Source organism: Heterocephalus glaber, unplaced genomic scaffold (genome assembly GCF_053883595.1).
Source record: "Heterocephalus glaber isolate CG9 unplaced genomic scaffold, H.glaber_assembly_v1.0 deba00001781, whole genome shotgun sequence".
NCBI classification, from domain to species: Eukaryota; Metazoa; Chordata; class Mammalia; order Rodentia; family Bathyergidae; genus Heterocephalus; species Heterocephalus glaber.
In genome coordinates this window covers 2,624,861-2,640,789 of record NW_028258467.1, presented here as the reverse complement: position 1 = coordinate 2,640,789, position 15,929 = coordinate 2,624,861, and the positions used below count along the sequence as shown (strand labels likewise).

General features: G+C 46.0%; 1 protein-coding gene across 5 annotated transcripts in view; it reads right to left on the bottom strand.

The window, feature by feature from the left end:
• The window catches only part of Cramp1 (cramped chromatin regulator 1), a 63,460-nt gene that overhangs the window by 25,787 nt on the left and 21,744 nt on the right, over positions 1-15,929 (bottom strand). For all 5 annotated transcript variants that reach the window (XM_021251397.2, XM_004873748.3, XM_004873751.3 and 2 more), the window contains exons 5-6: positions 11,321-11,404; positions 7,518-7,566 (exon numbers count right to left, since the gene is read on the bottom strand). In XM_021251397.2, coding sequence (XP_021107056.1) covers positions 7,518-7,566; positions 11,321-11,404 — 133 coding nt within the window. The remainder of the gene's footprint in view (positions 1-7,517; positions 7,567-11,320; positions 11,405-15,929) is intronic.

Sequence of the window (15,929 nt, the reverse complement as noted above, 5' to 3'; positions counted from 1 at the left end):
TCCATGACCAGACTGAGGCTGGGACACTACTCAAGGTCAAGGGCCACACGTAAGCTCCTCTGACACTTCAGGAGCTGAGAGACAAACAGGCCAGGACAACCTAGGCCACAGAGGCTGAAGAGGGACTGTCTGGTAAGAAGGACAACTTGTATTCTCCTTAGAGGTAGGACATAAAGGGCACATGAGGTAAGAGTGTGCGTGACTCAAGGGGATCAATAACAATGACAGACTGTTCTGCACAGGCAAGCATGGCTTTCCTTTCTGATATGAAATGTATTTTCTTCCCTGCACAGCTAGTAGATAAATCTAATTAGCAATGTTAACGTTCTATGTATGCCTGAGTTTGTGAACAATGTAATGGAATTTCATTTTAGTTTGGAGCATTTCTCAACTCACTTCTTTTGTTTTCTTTTTTTTTTTTTCCTCAACTCACTTCTTAATTTTATAATTCTATAACTGAAAGGAGATTCACAGTTAACTGAAAAGGTTCTGCATGAGAAGTATGGACAGGAAGAACTCCAACTGCTTTTGGTCTTACTTAAATCAAGAAGCAGTTTTCAGACACAACTTATTAATATTTCTCTCTTTCTGTTCTACCTTTTCAGACTTTTTGTTTGTCCTTAATTAAAGTCTGAGCCAGGGCTGGGGCTTTAGCTCGGTGGTTTTGCGGCCTGCCTCTCAAGCACAAGGTCCCGAGTTCGATCTCCGGTACCAAAAGAAAAAGTTTGAGCCAGGCCCAATGGCTACTTTGGAGGCAGAGGAAGGATGAGTGAAGTTTGAGGCCAACCTGGGTGACATGTAGTCAGACTGTCTCAAAATAAAATAAAGGACTGGTGATGTAGCTCAGGGGTACAGCACTTTGCTTAGCACGCGTGAGGCCCTGAGTTCAATCTATAGTACTGCAGAAAAATAAAAACCTAAAATCTATTGAGAAAAGAAAAGATACATAAAGTGATGGGATGGCATAGTAGGTCCAGCAGTACAGATAGTATAGTCAGTTGATCTCTGATCAGGGAACACCAGCATCCCAGCAGAGGACAGTCATCCTTTCAGATGGCACAGGAACAACTTTACATCCACAGGTAAAAAAATAAGCCTTGGCCTAAACTTCATATCATATACAAAAATGGATCACACACTTAACTGTAAAACTATTTTTTGGGAGGAGGGGAATGCTGGGAATTGAACCCAGGACCTTCTCACTGAGCTATACCTCCAGCCTTTTAAAAAATTTATTTTGAGGGCCAGGGATTTAGCTCAGTGATTCCGCCTCCTGCCTCGCAAGTGCAAGGTCCGAGTTCGATCCCTGGTACCAAAAAAAAAATTTATTTTGAGACAGGGTCTCGCTAAGTCCCTAAATTGCGCAGGCTGGCAGGCTGGGCTCAAACTGGCACTCCTCCTATCTCAGCCTGCCAGCATGCTGGGATTACAAACATGCACCATGACACTAAATTTCTGTAAGAACACACAGGAGAATGTTTTTGTCTATAGGTTTGACAGAGTTCTTAGACACCATACTGAGAACATAAACCATAGGAAGAGATGACAACGAACAAGACTTTATGAGGCTAAGGACCCTTGCTCTGAGAAAAAAATTACTGAGTTGTGACAATTAAAGAGAGGCCACAAATGTGAAAACAGATGAGTTGTATCTATGTAATATTCAAAGAACTCTCTAAACTCAATAATAGAAAACAGGCACAAGATTCAGATAGGCACTTTACTGAAGTAGATAAAGAGATGGCAAGTAAGCACACAAAAGATGCTGAACATTATTAATCATCAAAGAGAAGCAAATCAAAGCCAAAATGAGATGTTACTACACACCCACTAGAAGAATGCACAAGGACCAGGGATTTAGCTCAGTGGTTTTGCCGCCTGCTGCGCAAGGCAAGCGCAAGGACTCAAGTTTGATCCCCGGTACCAAAAAAAAAAAAAAGAATGCACAAAATGAAAATACCAAGTGCTGGAGAATGTGGGAGCAACCAGGATGGATTCTAGAAAGCAATTCAGTAGATCTTTATAAAGTCAGACACACTTTCCATCCCTTCCTTGTGGGAGTTACCTAGGTGAAATGAAAACATATGCTTACACAAAGCCTGGTAAAAGCCAGGTGTGGTGGTACACACCTGTAATCTAAGCACTCTGAGAGGCTAAGAAAGTTCAAGAGCAGCCTGGGGAATTTAGCAACTTAGTAAGACACCCATTTCAAATAAAAAATAGGGGGAAGGGCCTAGAGATACAGCTCTCTGCAAAAGCCCTGGGTTCAATCCCCAGTATGGGAGTAGGTATGGGGAGTAGTGAAAGTATACAGTCACTTACTATCAGTAACAATCCAGTGTCCCTCTACAGTGAACAGACCAACAAGCATATCCACACCATGCAACCCCACTTGGCATGAGATGGCAATGTGGAGAACACCCAAGAGCCTCAAGCACAAGCTGCTTGGTGGGTGAAGCTAACCTGAGAGGGTAAGTAACGGTGCCACTCAGATAGCTTTCTGGAAAAGGCAAACTACAGGATATGAGGCCAGCAACAGAGTGGCCTGTGGCTGGATGTGGGGTGCTGTTCCTGTTCTGTGTCTTTTTTGTTTGGATTACTGTGGATCAAACCTAGAGGTACTATATTAGGCCCTTTCCATCACTAGAACAAAATACCTGACACCCACAACTTAAAGGAGAGAAAGGTTTAATTTGGCTCACAGTTCAGGGAATTTAGTTTGTAACTGGCTCTGGTTCCAAGGCAACAGTAGCATGGTGGAAGGGCACTGCAAAGGACAGCTGCTTATCTCATCAGAGTCAGGAAGCAGAGAGAGAAGAGAGAAGGAGAGAGGGAGATATACCCTCCCCTCCAAAGGCACACTCCCAGTGACTCTTCCAAGCAGGCCCCACCTCCTAATAGCACAGTTAGCTATAAATTCATCAATGAATCAATCCATGCAAGAGTACAGCACCCCACGATTCAATCACCTCCCAAAGCCCCATACCTCTGAACACATGAAACTTCTAGAGGACATTTGTTATGGCTTGTATCTAGATGTCCCCCTAAAGCCTCAAGAGGTCATGGGTGACGATTTTCAGAAGTGGCTGGATCTAGGGGGTGTGATGCTGGGACTAAGGGTGTCCCACCCTGGACGTGGGTAGCACCATCCAGAAGCCTGAATGGGATAAATGGGAGAGGCAAGTTTGCTGCTGCTACTTTTGCTGCCACTGCTGCTACCATTGCTCACTGCTTGCTGCCTTCTGTCTGCCCTGCCCTGCCATGCACTGTTTCTCCTCTGCAGTGCCCCTCTGCCGTGCCACCCTGCCTTGGAACCAGCCAACTATGGACTGAAACTTCTACAAACTGAACTGAAATAAACCTTTCCTCTTTTAACTTTGGGTGTCAGGTATTTTGTCTCAGCAACAAGAAAAAATAAGATAGCATTCTAGATCTAAACCATAAAAGGTGCTCTACCACTAAGCTATACATCCCCAGTCATTTTAGTTTTATTTTGAGACAAGGTCTGGTTAAGTTGCCCAAGTCATACTTGAACTTGCAATCGTCCTGCTTCAGGCTCCCTCAGTGCAGAAATTACAGTCATGTACCACCATACTCAGCTCTGCTCTATGTATTAACTGTTATAGTAGCTCCAAGACTCATTTAGAACAGGTCAATACAATGCAGACAATATAAGACCAGGGGTTACCAAGGGTTGGGTGGAGGCAGAGATGAAGAGACAGAGCACAGGGGATTTAGGGCAGAGAAAGTATTCGAAGAAACTTAACAGCGGAAATATGTCATACACCTACCCAAACTTACAGCATGTCCAACACCAGGAGGGAGCCCTAATATCAGTCTGGGTGATGATGATGCAGCAGTGGAGGTGCACAAGCTGTAACCATACTAATGCAAGATGATAATGACAGGGGAGAAGGTTGTGGGGGGTGTTGAATGCTATACTCTCTACCTAACTTATAGAACTGTATACCAATAAGTGAAAAATATGTGAGTATTGAAACATTGAGTATCTATATACAACCCTTTCAACAAACCCCCATACGTATTCTCCACAGGAAGCCAGCAACAATATCACCCAGTACAAATCTCTCCCACTTCACCTTACCAGCTTGCTGAAGCACCAGAGACCACTTTAGCACTGTGTGGGCTGCACAGCAGTGCCTGCTTGCCCTCCAGACTAGACTCTGCACCTCATGTATCCCCTCAGGTTCCTCCTCCTTCATATCTTCTTGAGCCCTTAGCCTAAACACCATCATCCAGGAAGGCAAGGTAGGATCCCTACCCCAAAAGGTCAGACCTGTGTTTATTGTCATTCCACAACCACCTCTACTCCACAGCCAGCACCCATCCTTGTGCCCAGCACTCAGATACTTTAGGACAGAAGGACAAACTGTACAGGCGTTTCTCCTCTGTCCCTCTGTGGCTGCAGGCAGAAATCTCTCCATGGGCTGTGGCAGCACCATATTAGATTTATGCCACCAGCACCTCTCTGAGGGACAGCAATGGTAAGGTGAGTTGTCAGAGTCTAGAGAGCCAAGGTGAGCCCTTGAGTAAAAGGAGAAAGTAATGACAGATCTCTCTGTGGCAACTGACACATTTCCTAGCACTCACCAAGCTTTCAACTTGGCCAGGAATCAGCACTGATTTTTTCCTGCCACTTGCTGCAAACTTGCTTACATTACCAAATCCCTAGTGGTACCTATGACTCTTAAAAAAAAAAAAAAGGCTACCTTATCAGTCTTTTTAAGATAGGTGCTACAGCCAGATCAGATGAGCCTCACTAATAGTGGCCTCATTAAAAGGGCAATCAGTCTCTCCACTCTGTTAATGTACCACCTTCTAGGGCTACCCTTGATGTCACTGCACTGTGAGGAGCACAGCCAACCATGGTGACCAAAACCCAGCCAGGGCTGTCACCTGACCAGCAACTCAGGCATTTGAGCCCTAAAGGATCCAGGGCACATGGCTAGCTCCACTGCCATCATTTCCCATTTGATTCTCATGGAGAGGATCCATATCAGTAGATAGAACCAAAGGGGTGCCTGACTCATGGCATATTTCAATGCTGCTGTCCACCTATCTGGTGTCCACGAGTACAAACTTGGTCCAATGTCACCTGCACAGAAGCTCTGGGTCGCTGCACATGCCAAATCTGCTCCTCACCTCTCACTGAGCTGAGCCCCCTGCAGGTACTGAGATACCACACACCTCACATACCTCAGGTACCACATACCTCAGCCCAGGTCTTACTCAGAAGCAACAATGCTGAGATCACACCACCATCTAGTACATAGTCCAAAAATCAACCTTCCCACTTGTCCTGTAACACTCTTTATAACCATCTCTTCCTTTCCCTTTTTTTTGCTAGATTCAGGATCTAACCAAGGCATGCTCCTTGCATTTGGTTGTCAAGGGTGTTCTGTCTTTGATTCTAGAAAGAGCTGCTTGGTGTGATGTGATCATTTACATGTGGTAGGAAAGAACTTGTTGCTTAAGAAGCTCTTCTAGGGACGGTGTGGCAGATGTCTGCATAGTGGGAAAGGTCCCTACCTGTCTCAGTCCCAACCCTGCCTTTCCACACACGCTGCCCATGCCTCGTCCTGGAGACAGCCTGGAACACTGGCTTCATTCCATGAATTCTGAAATAAAAGGTCAAGATACGCCAGCAAATAGCACCATAGCCTGCTAATGAGAAGGTAACATCAGAGCTGTCTCAGCCTCAGAGCTTCCACCTTCTGGAGAAGGTTCTTCAGATGTGCAATTGCCTAGCAGAAGGAGAAGGTGCAAAGGAGAAAGATGGGCTCTGACCCAAGGTAAGTGGAAGGGTCAGGGCAATCCCAGCCATAATCCCCCAACCATGGTTGGCATCCCCACACCCAACACCCTGGTGGTCTCTATTTCTGAGACCAGTTCTGCTCCAGGATCCTCCATTCATTTTTTTTTTTGGTACCGGGGATCAAACTTGGGTCCTTGCACTTGTGGGGCAGGCGGAGGAACCACTGAGCTAAATCCCTGGCCCCAGTCATGGCTCTTTCACACAGCAATGATACAATCTAATTCCTTCCAGGCCTGACTCTCAATAGGGCAGTTTGTACAAATAAAGCCTCAGGAACCCAAGGCTGGAATAGGCATACAGCTGGACCCTAGGCACTCTTCTCAAAGTCTATGGCTCCCAGAAGTCAGATTCGAAGCCTATGGGAGATGCTGAGCTGGCCAGAGGTATGGCAAGGCCATGTTCTGCAGACAGAATGGCTAGTACATCCATGACAGCTCAGAAGATTCTGGGTAAGAATGCAGACCAAACACCTGGGGTTCAAGGAATAGGGAGAGAGACCTGGTGGGATGAGTGTTGGATAATGGCTGAGGGACATGGCAGCCACCACTGAGGGGGTACCATATCAGGTGAATACCCCACATATGTAGAATTCCAGACTGTAGCAGGCACTGGCTGGGCTGGGTCTTACACTGTGGTCCCTTGGCTTGAACAAGGGGAGCTATGAGAGGGCTAAAGTGGGAGGTGTGGCCAGAATGGCTCAGGCTATGTGCAAAGCTTCCAACCTTCCAACCAAGCAAGGTGGCAGAGCAAGGTACACTGGGGGCACAAAAAGTGGAAGTTCCCAGGTGGTGAGATTTGCAACTAAGGTGCAAACATGAGGGATGAGTAGGTCTAGAGTCCTTTACCCAGGATAAGTAACAGGGGGCCCAGGAAGCGTTTACTAGACACAAGAGAGGCTAGAGACAGGAAGGTCTGAAAGACAGTGCTGGGGGTGACCTCAGAGTGAACTACAGGTGGTTATAGAACTTGAAAGAAGCTCAGGTTGCCGACGGCTCACTGCCCTGAAGACCGACTTAGGAGACTGTCAGAACAAGGAAGACTTAAAGGCCAAGTGCAGAGTCTAGGCCAGCAGTGCATGACAGTACACAGGAGACACTCAGCGAGGGCACAGGTGGACTATCTTCACACAGCAAGTCCTGGTACAGGTGGCATCTCTGGGGCAGAAATAAGTCAAAAGCAACTGAGGCTGAAATAAGTCAAAAGCAACTGAGGCTGAGCAAGTGACAACTGAACAGGCAGGGGTCTGGCAGCTTCTGACACCCTGAAAACATTTGAGCTATGGAAGATAGGAGCACAAAGGAAGAACAGAAAGCCAAGCTGAGAATGGGCTCTGGGGCAGGAGTATCAGTGGGCAAAAGAGGCTAGAAAAGTCTTTGGAAGTGGCCCAGGAGACCAGAGAAAACACAATGGGAAAGAGAGGCTTTGTAGAGGCCAGGGAACCAGCACATGCATGCACACAGATAAGGGAAGGAGAAAGCAAGACTGGGGCCACTTCCACACCTGGGCTTTCCCACCTTCTGTGGGAACAATGGGCACCCGAGAAGATACTAAATTTTAATTCTGAGGGTCCTCATTGAGAAAATGGAAGAAAGCTGCACACATTTTAACTGCTGAATTTCAGCGAACAAATGTGAGTATTCAAAAGCTGCAAACATAATCTCACAATAATACTTGTACTTACCCAACCTGAATGAGCTCATTCAACTTTGTTGCATTCTTGTCATCCATACCTTTAAACAGAAGATACAGAAATGAGGTCAAGGGGTAGTTAGGAGTAAAAGTATTTGATTCTCATATAATCATCTTCTACAGAGACTCCAAACCCTGCCACTGAATACTCGAGGTCTTCCAGAATGAAACCTCTGTGGTAGCTGCAGCCCTTTTCCCAATGTCATCTAGAAAATCAGTTACCTAAGAGGAACTCCACTAAGGCTGCAGGTCTCTCTTTAGCCACTTTCTCAAAGTTCCATCTGCTGATCTCTCCCAGAAGTTCTTCCCAATCCCCTGCAACTACTAAGCTGCTACTTGGTCTGGAATGCTGGTTTTGATGAATGCTTTCTCTAGGTACCATGTTAGGCCTGTGCACAATTCCCCTGGTGGGCTCCACACCCAATGGTGTCCACATGTGCACCCTCAGGTATATAGGTTGAAATCCCCACAACCCTAGGGCCTACAAAACAGTGAGTCTGACACCTTCACTGTTGGTTAGCACAGAAACCCCACTTCCTCTGAACTCACTGCTGCCAACAAAAGATGTGCAGGAAAGCAAGGAAGTAAGAAGCTAGTGGGAAAAATAAGAAGATTGTGGAAGAGTCTAGATGGAGGCACTTGGTTGGTCACTGCAAAATTCCTTCAGTTCCTTGAACTCTTCTGGATTTGGGGAGTATGAAAACCACAAAAACACAGCCAGAAACAAAGGTGAAATCATAAAAGCAACCACCCAGACTGAATTCAGACAGAAGAACAAGGACCCAAGTGACCACTGATCTCTCAGCAGAAATAGTACAGGCCACAGACACTGGACAACAACTGTAGTGCAATCTTTTAAAAACTGTCAAATCAGAATTCTATATTCACCAAAATTTTAAGAACAACAAAGGCTTTTCACATGCACATGCTGGGGGGGGGGGTGTGCTCAGGAGGCTGAGGCAGGAGGATTGCTGCGAGTTCAAGGCCAGCCTGGGCTACATAGTGAGTTCAGGGCCAGCCTTAACTACAAAGGGAGACCCTGCCTCAAAAAAACCCAAAAAACCCCCACCAAAAACAAAAACAAAAAACCAAAAGCTTTTCAGATAAATAATAACTAAAAGAACTCATGGCTGGTGCAACCACGTAACAAGAAATGAAGTAAGTTTTTCAAGCAAAGTAAAAGGATCCTAGACGGCAATAATACTTCAGAAAAGACGGAAGAGCACTGGAAAGGGAAAATGTAGATGCTGTCACGTAAAAACAACCAGATGCTGCACTGCACTCACAGGGCAAATCAGCCACCCTTCCTGTGGACAAGAGTTTAGGACAGGAAGCCTAGCCTGGTTGGGGGCTCAGGGACACTGGACCTAAGATCTGAAGGAGGTAACAGGTCAGGTGGAAAGCCCCACAGTCATGTGTCTGTATAGAGAAAGGCTTGGAGGTAAAGCCTAAGGCAACTGAACTGGATCACACAAGCTCCGGTAAACAAGCATGGGACTTTCTGCCTCTGTCTTGGGACTGGGAGGGAAGGCTATTCATCACTGACCCAGCCCTGGTCAAGTGATCTCTCAGGACAGGACACCAGTGCCACCAACCCAGTTCCTGAGAGGCCCCATCCTGGAAACCAAGGCTCCAGCCAGTGGACCAAGCATCAAGCAAAGGGACTTTGCACAAGGCCTGTCTGCTCAAGATGGTGAAGGGTGGAGGGCCAGGCATGGGCACTGCCACACGAGGCATGCCACCCAGCAGTTGTGCCCAGCTCACCCCTGTTTCGGGGCAAAGCAGTAGAGCCTGTCACTTATTTTGTGAAGGCCCTGAACACATCATTTATTTCCTTCAATCCTGAACACCCTTCAAGTCCTTTTGCAACTGGCACTTGACACAGTCAACAGGTAGATACCCTAGGACAGGACAGACTCAAGTCAGCTACGCTAGGACTCATATTTTTCTGGAGACTCCAAGCAGAACAAGCCATGTCCAGGAAAATCTTGCTCTAACCACCAGCTCTCAAACACATTTTCCAAAGGCCCAGAGAAAATAGCTCATCCACAAGCCTCAGAGAAATGCCACCAGATCTTGAGTGCACATTCCCGAAGAGACACAAAAGAACACAAAAAAGGGAAGAGGTCTAGGAACCCAAATGTGACAAGCTGATTGAGCAGTGCTGGGAGGTTCAGAGGGGTCCAGAGGGAAATAACCCCATAGTATGAAGGACACTGGGCAGATCCACATGCTAAGAGCCCCATGTGGGCTCCAGATGTGTGCAAGAATGTGAGTATATGTTCGAGTGTGAGATACAGGTGGGCTGGAAGGAACCAACCAACATACCCACCAGAACTGGAATAAGCACGAGTTGAGTCACAGGGGCAGAGAGAAGCCTACTCTGACCAAGGAGCCACCTGGCAGAGGAATGGGTATAACCACGAAGATGGGCCTCAGGTTTGAGTACAGAGGCCCTTGGTCAGGGAAGCCAGTGTTAACTGGGGAACAGAAAGCCATTAAGGTCACAGAATAGGAACAAATAAGATAATGTGTCCAGAGACTCGGGCAGAGAGCCTGAAGATGGTCAAAGCACTCTTCCCAAGAAGATGTGGTGCCCAATGTGCTTGTCTGGACCAGAAGCCTTTCGGGGTGGGAAGACAGTGAGGACAGAGTAATGAAAACAGAGGAAGGGACACAGGCTGTGCCTCAGCCAGTGAAAGGTGCCAACCATGCAAAATGGGAGGCCCAAAGGGTGGGAAAGAAGCCCTCTGGCTTCTAGGAAAGAGATTCACAGAGGGAGAACGAAGAGGCACAGGACCTTTAGGGAGTACACAGCAGGTCCACAGTGAAGACAAAATGGGAAGAGTAGACCTACTCGATGGTGGAAGGAGCAGGTAGAAGGGAAAGTGAGGGCAGCCCAGGGCATCATCTCCAGTAGCTGCCTCTGTGCTGTTGCCATCAATTATGATGAGGACAAGTGGTCCCAAGATGGGGTTGGGAAGGGGGCAGATACGCATTCTGACCCAACCAGGGCAGAGGGCAATGGGACTGCTGAGCCTGTGGATTGTCTGAGGCTGTAGGGCTCGGTGAGGAGAGGCACAGGGGAACTGAGATTCAGAAATAAGGAGAGGAATGTCAGCACATGCCAACAGTGTGAGGGAAGAGGCTCCAGGGCATGAAAGTCACAGGAATTCTAGAGGCAGAGGGTCTGGTGGCTGAAAGCAGATGACTGGAAAGAGTGGGACCTAGGAGTCAAGACCCAGGTCTTTACCCCAGAGCAGGCAGAACAGCAGTGAAGGGCAGAGAGTGACAGAGTAGAGGAGGAGAAGGGATGCAGGGCAACACAGAGGAGCACAGCACCTCCTAAACACAAAGACTAGGTTGGCCCATAGAAGCTGCCAGCTGGACAATGACCAGATATGAAGAGAGTGAGTATTTAGGATATGGCCAGAGAAGACACAAGGAGCAGCCAGCAAATACCCATCCTCCCCAGTGCTATAGCCCACTTTGAGCTGTGACACATTAGGTGACCAGGCATTGGCCCTACAATGCCCACTGGATCAGACAGGCCTAGGGTGTCACTGAAGAAGTACAGGCAGGGCTAAAATGCACAAGCCAAGGATGGCCTATAAAGTAGTAAGCAAATGTGACAATGTTAAGCACTGGTAAACCTAAGGGAACCCATGTTCATCATATGCTTTTTCAATTATTTTGTCATTAGAATGTTTTCAAAAGGGAAAGTAAGTGATCCTGGCCACTAAGGATCAGTAGCAACAAGGACAAGGACAGTCTGAGGACAGGCAGGGTACTCACAGCCCCCAATCTTCTTGCGAAGCTCGCCATAGCAGATGAGGCCATACAGCTCCTGGGATGACTTCTTCAGCCCTCGTGAGAACACTGGAAGATGAGTGAAGGAAAAAACTTAGAATGGGGGTACAGATACCCTGCAGGTACAACCTGTGAACACAGGAATGACAGTAGGTAGCATTTCCAAGCAGGCTCAGGCAAATTTTCTGGGTTGATCATGGCACTTTGGTCATGCATAATGCAAAACCCGTGGGAAACTGACAAGAGCACACAGGAACACAGTGCTGTTTTTGCAATTTTCAAAATAAAAATCTAAACTACAACAACAGGTATGGTTTTTACATTACTCTGATAGGCAGAGCAAATGTCCTCAAAAGAAAATGGATCATTCAGGACAGCACGTTCTCACACAGGAAGAGAAGGAGGGTGCAGACACGAGAGCATAGTCACACCTGTTCTCTAGCTCTGCTCATACAGAGTTCCCTCCAGCAACAAGAGAGGCTGGCAACCTAAACCCTTGGACGCTCCCACCTCCCTGTACCCTTCCTGGCTAACAAGGCAACTAGCTGTAGATGGCACCAAGCCCCTAGCTGGTATCCAGCTCTCTATCTTCAGTAATGGGAGAGGCTTTATGCAGGAGGCAAACAGGATGGGACATATGGAGTTCAACATGGTACCAACTAAGTTCTGGGCTTTGAGGAAGGAGGTTGTGGAGACCCTGGAAAGCTTCTTCAAAAGGCTGAATTGGGGCAGGTGCTGCCATGTGGTTTCATCCTAGATACTAGCAGCACACACTGACACTAGAAGAGCAGAGAAGACAGGAGATGCCAGGTCCCTACCACCTGGAAAGGTGTCCCCACGTACTGGGGGGAGAGAGGAAACACGGGGGACAACTTTCCATGCTAGCCACTATTCTTTTGAATGTTTTCAATTATACAAAGTAGAGTCCCATATGTTGCCATGGGAGTCAAGCTACACAGAAGATGAGAGCCTAGGCACCTTCAGGCCATCTCACAGAATGAGAACAAATATCACACTCTCTCAATTGTCCTTTCTGGTTCTTTTCTGAGACATGTTTTTTTTAAGACAAGGAAGTGAGTAGAAAAATATGTGGACTTTTTTTCAGATTGTCATTTTTACTTTTAAAAAAGTTTTTATGTTTTTTAGTAGCTATTTGCAGTACATAAATGATTACATTCCTTGTGGAAAGTTGGCACATGTATATAACACATCTTAATTCTGTTTTTCACCTTTTCCCTCCCCTCTCACCTCCCATCTTTTGGGCCCCTTCCCTTTTACAACAAATTTATCTCCCTGTTTCCTATTATCTTTTATTTTGCTCTTTAATTTACTGTATTTATATTTGGGGATTCTCATATAAGAGAAATCATGCATTATTTAAGCTTGTATGTTTGATTTGTTTTAATTAACATTATTGTCTCAAGGTCCATCCATTTTCCTACAAATCATTCGAGTTTATTTTTCTTTAGAGCAGAACAGTTCTCCATTGTGTACAAATACAATATTTTCTTTATTCATCTGTTGATGGACATATAGGTCACATTCAGGACTTAGCTATTATGAGTTGTGCTGCCACAAACATGGGTATGCATGTATCACTGTAATGTGATGTCTTTAAGTCTTTTGGGAAGATGCCTTGAAGGGGAATAGCTTGGTCAAATGGAATTTCTAGTTTTAGTCTTTTGAAGAATCTCTGATTTCCATAGCAGACATCTATTTTCAAGGATTTAATGTTCAAATATGTATGCTTATAATAAGAATGAAAAATGTATCAGTAAATGGTAAAAAATGTTTTGAGGACAAGGATTGAAGGATTCTGGACTTTGGATTGCCACAAAGAATCTGACTCTGCTAACATTGTAGGCTAACTGCTCCTGAAGCTTTTCCTGAGAGAAAAACCCAGGATCTCACTGGATCTCAAAGGAGACCAGGACTCAGAAAACTCTAAAACCCACTACTCAATGATAACAAAGGACAGCTGGGTGTGGTGGTGCACACTTGTAATTCCAGCACTAGGGAGGCTGAGGCAGGAGGATCACTGTGAGTTCAAGGTCAGCGTGGACTACACAGCAAGACCTGGTCTCAAAAAACAAAACAAGGTAACAAAAAGGTAGACCATCCATACAATTATTCAGTCAAAAAAGAAAGGAAGTTTTACAACATGCATGAACCTTGAAACATGTTTAGTGACAGAAACCACACACAAAAGACTGAATGTTGTATGGATCAATCTACAAGAAATGTCTATGTGATAGTTAACTATTACGTCAACTTGAATAAGAAATGTCCATCTGATTGGATTAGCATAGTTCTGAGTATGGCTGAATGGATTTGCTGAAGGCAGAAGACCAATCCTGGGTGTGAGTGGTACCAGCCAATAGGCTTGTAGATTAAATGGGATAAAAAGGGAAAAGAAGGAAGTATCCTCCTTTGCAGGAGCTCCAATCTTCGCCATTGCCTTGGGACATCTGTTTCCAGGCTTTCAGCACAGATCCTTCAGCCTCTAGTCTTCCAATGAAGACACTTCGGCGTCCAACAAGACTTTGCAGTGAGCTCCAGGTCTTCTACCTCTGACTGGACTATCTGGCTCTCCAATATGCAGAGAGCTCTTTTGCATTCTTCCACACCTGACTGTCATTGTAAGCCTACCTTGGAAATTATGCATACATACATAATAGATTTAATATAATTACATTAAATAGAAATATAAACACAGTAAATCTGTTACTCTAGTGAGCCCTGACTGATACACTCCACAACAGACAAGTCCACAGAGAGAAAGCAGGTGGCTGATGGGGCTGGGGAGAAGAAATAAGAGTGAGCGCAAATGGGCATGAGGTCTCCTTTGGAGTGATAAAAATATTTTTAGAACATAATGAATATACCAAATGCCACTGAATTATAATCTAAAAAGGTGAATTTTGTGGTATGCGACATCTCAAAAATATTTTTTTTAAAGAGCTTGGCATGTTAACTGGCAAAAAGAAAAAGACCCACAACCTAGAAAAGCAAAAACAGCATCAAGAGCAATAGAGTATAGAGAAATGGCCAACAGGAGTGTGGAACTAAAGGGAGGGAGGAGCCGGGGATTTAGCTCAGTGGTTTCGCTGCCTGCTACGCAAGCCTAAGGACCTGAGTTCGATCCCTGGTACCAAAAAAAAAAGCAGGGAGGGAGCTCAGAACAGAGGGTCCAAGGGGTAAGGTGGCCTCATGCCGTCCTACAATTCCCAGTCCACTCACATGGAGAGAAGAAAAGAAACCAGAGCTCACTTTTTGAAAATTTAAGGTCTGTGTAACAAAACCTACACCCAGCAGCAGACAACAGCCAAGTAAGGTGGATGTGCATGGACATTATTCTTCAGGGTAGCACACTGCCACATAGTCACTGGGGACCTATCTCTGCATAGAGATGATGTGGGACTGGTAAAACTAATGAATTCCTGATGAAGCACATGGAGGCTGCAGCTCCAGAGCAGTGAATGAGTGACTTATCCTCCAAGGAATGACCTGTCCTTACAGTATGGACTTCGCAAAGCCACCCCAGATCCCACACATGTTCTTCTTGCTTACTCTTGCTTTGGTTCTTAAGAACAGCTAAAATACATATGACACATTAAAAAACAACAAAACAACAACAACAACAAAAACACTGCTACTCTGCATGATACAATATGACAACATCCAAGGAACCACAGGCATTTCAGAATGTCCTGGTGACCTTCCACCTGAGGCTCTCAGATGGGCTAGACAACCTCCAGGGTGGAAACCAGTTGAAGACGTCTGGACGGGATCACAGTGCATGATGGATGTAGCTAATAGGCCCATCAAAGAACCTCAAAGATGGGCCGGGGATTTAGCTCAGTGGTTTCACCACCTGCTGCGCAAGCACAAGGACCCGAGTTCGATCCCCGGTACCCCCCAAGAAAAAAAAAAAGAACCTCAAGGAAGCTATAACCACAAAAGAAGGAAGGCCCTTCAAGTGGGGCGAACAGGACACTAAGAGCAAGACACACAGGAAACACCAAGGCTGTAGGGACAGTGTATAGGTGAGTAAGATGAAGTGGGGGTTGGGAGAGAAGTTAAGCCATCACATGGAAAAGGGAAAAGACAGGCTGGGTCAGATCCCACAGGAGCCGATGGGAGGGAAAAGCTGAGAGAAATGATGCCTCCAGGCACTGGGGAGGTAGGGCTAGGAGATTGTTCAGCAGACAATGTGGCAAAATTAGAAAAGAAGCCAGGTGTGATGGTGCACACCTGGAAGCTGAGGAAGGAGGGAAAAGTTTGGAAATTTCTCTCTCCACAACAGCCTCCCAACCCTTGTGGCAACTCGCTGGCCACCTTCTCATTTGAAGAGAGCTTTTCAAGACCAGCCAAAGTAAACTCATGCTCGTGGACTGACTTTCAGAAAATCATTAAATATGCTATTTAGCAAGAAAAGGAAAATAGAAAGACAAAGCATATAGACAGAGTCCTCTGGAAGGCAGAAGTCTTCACTGCAATCAGACACATGTCACCATAGTCTTGGACCCCAGGGGACCTGACCAGTGCAAAGATATGCAGATAAACCAACTGAGTACACAGCAACAGTGTTGAC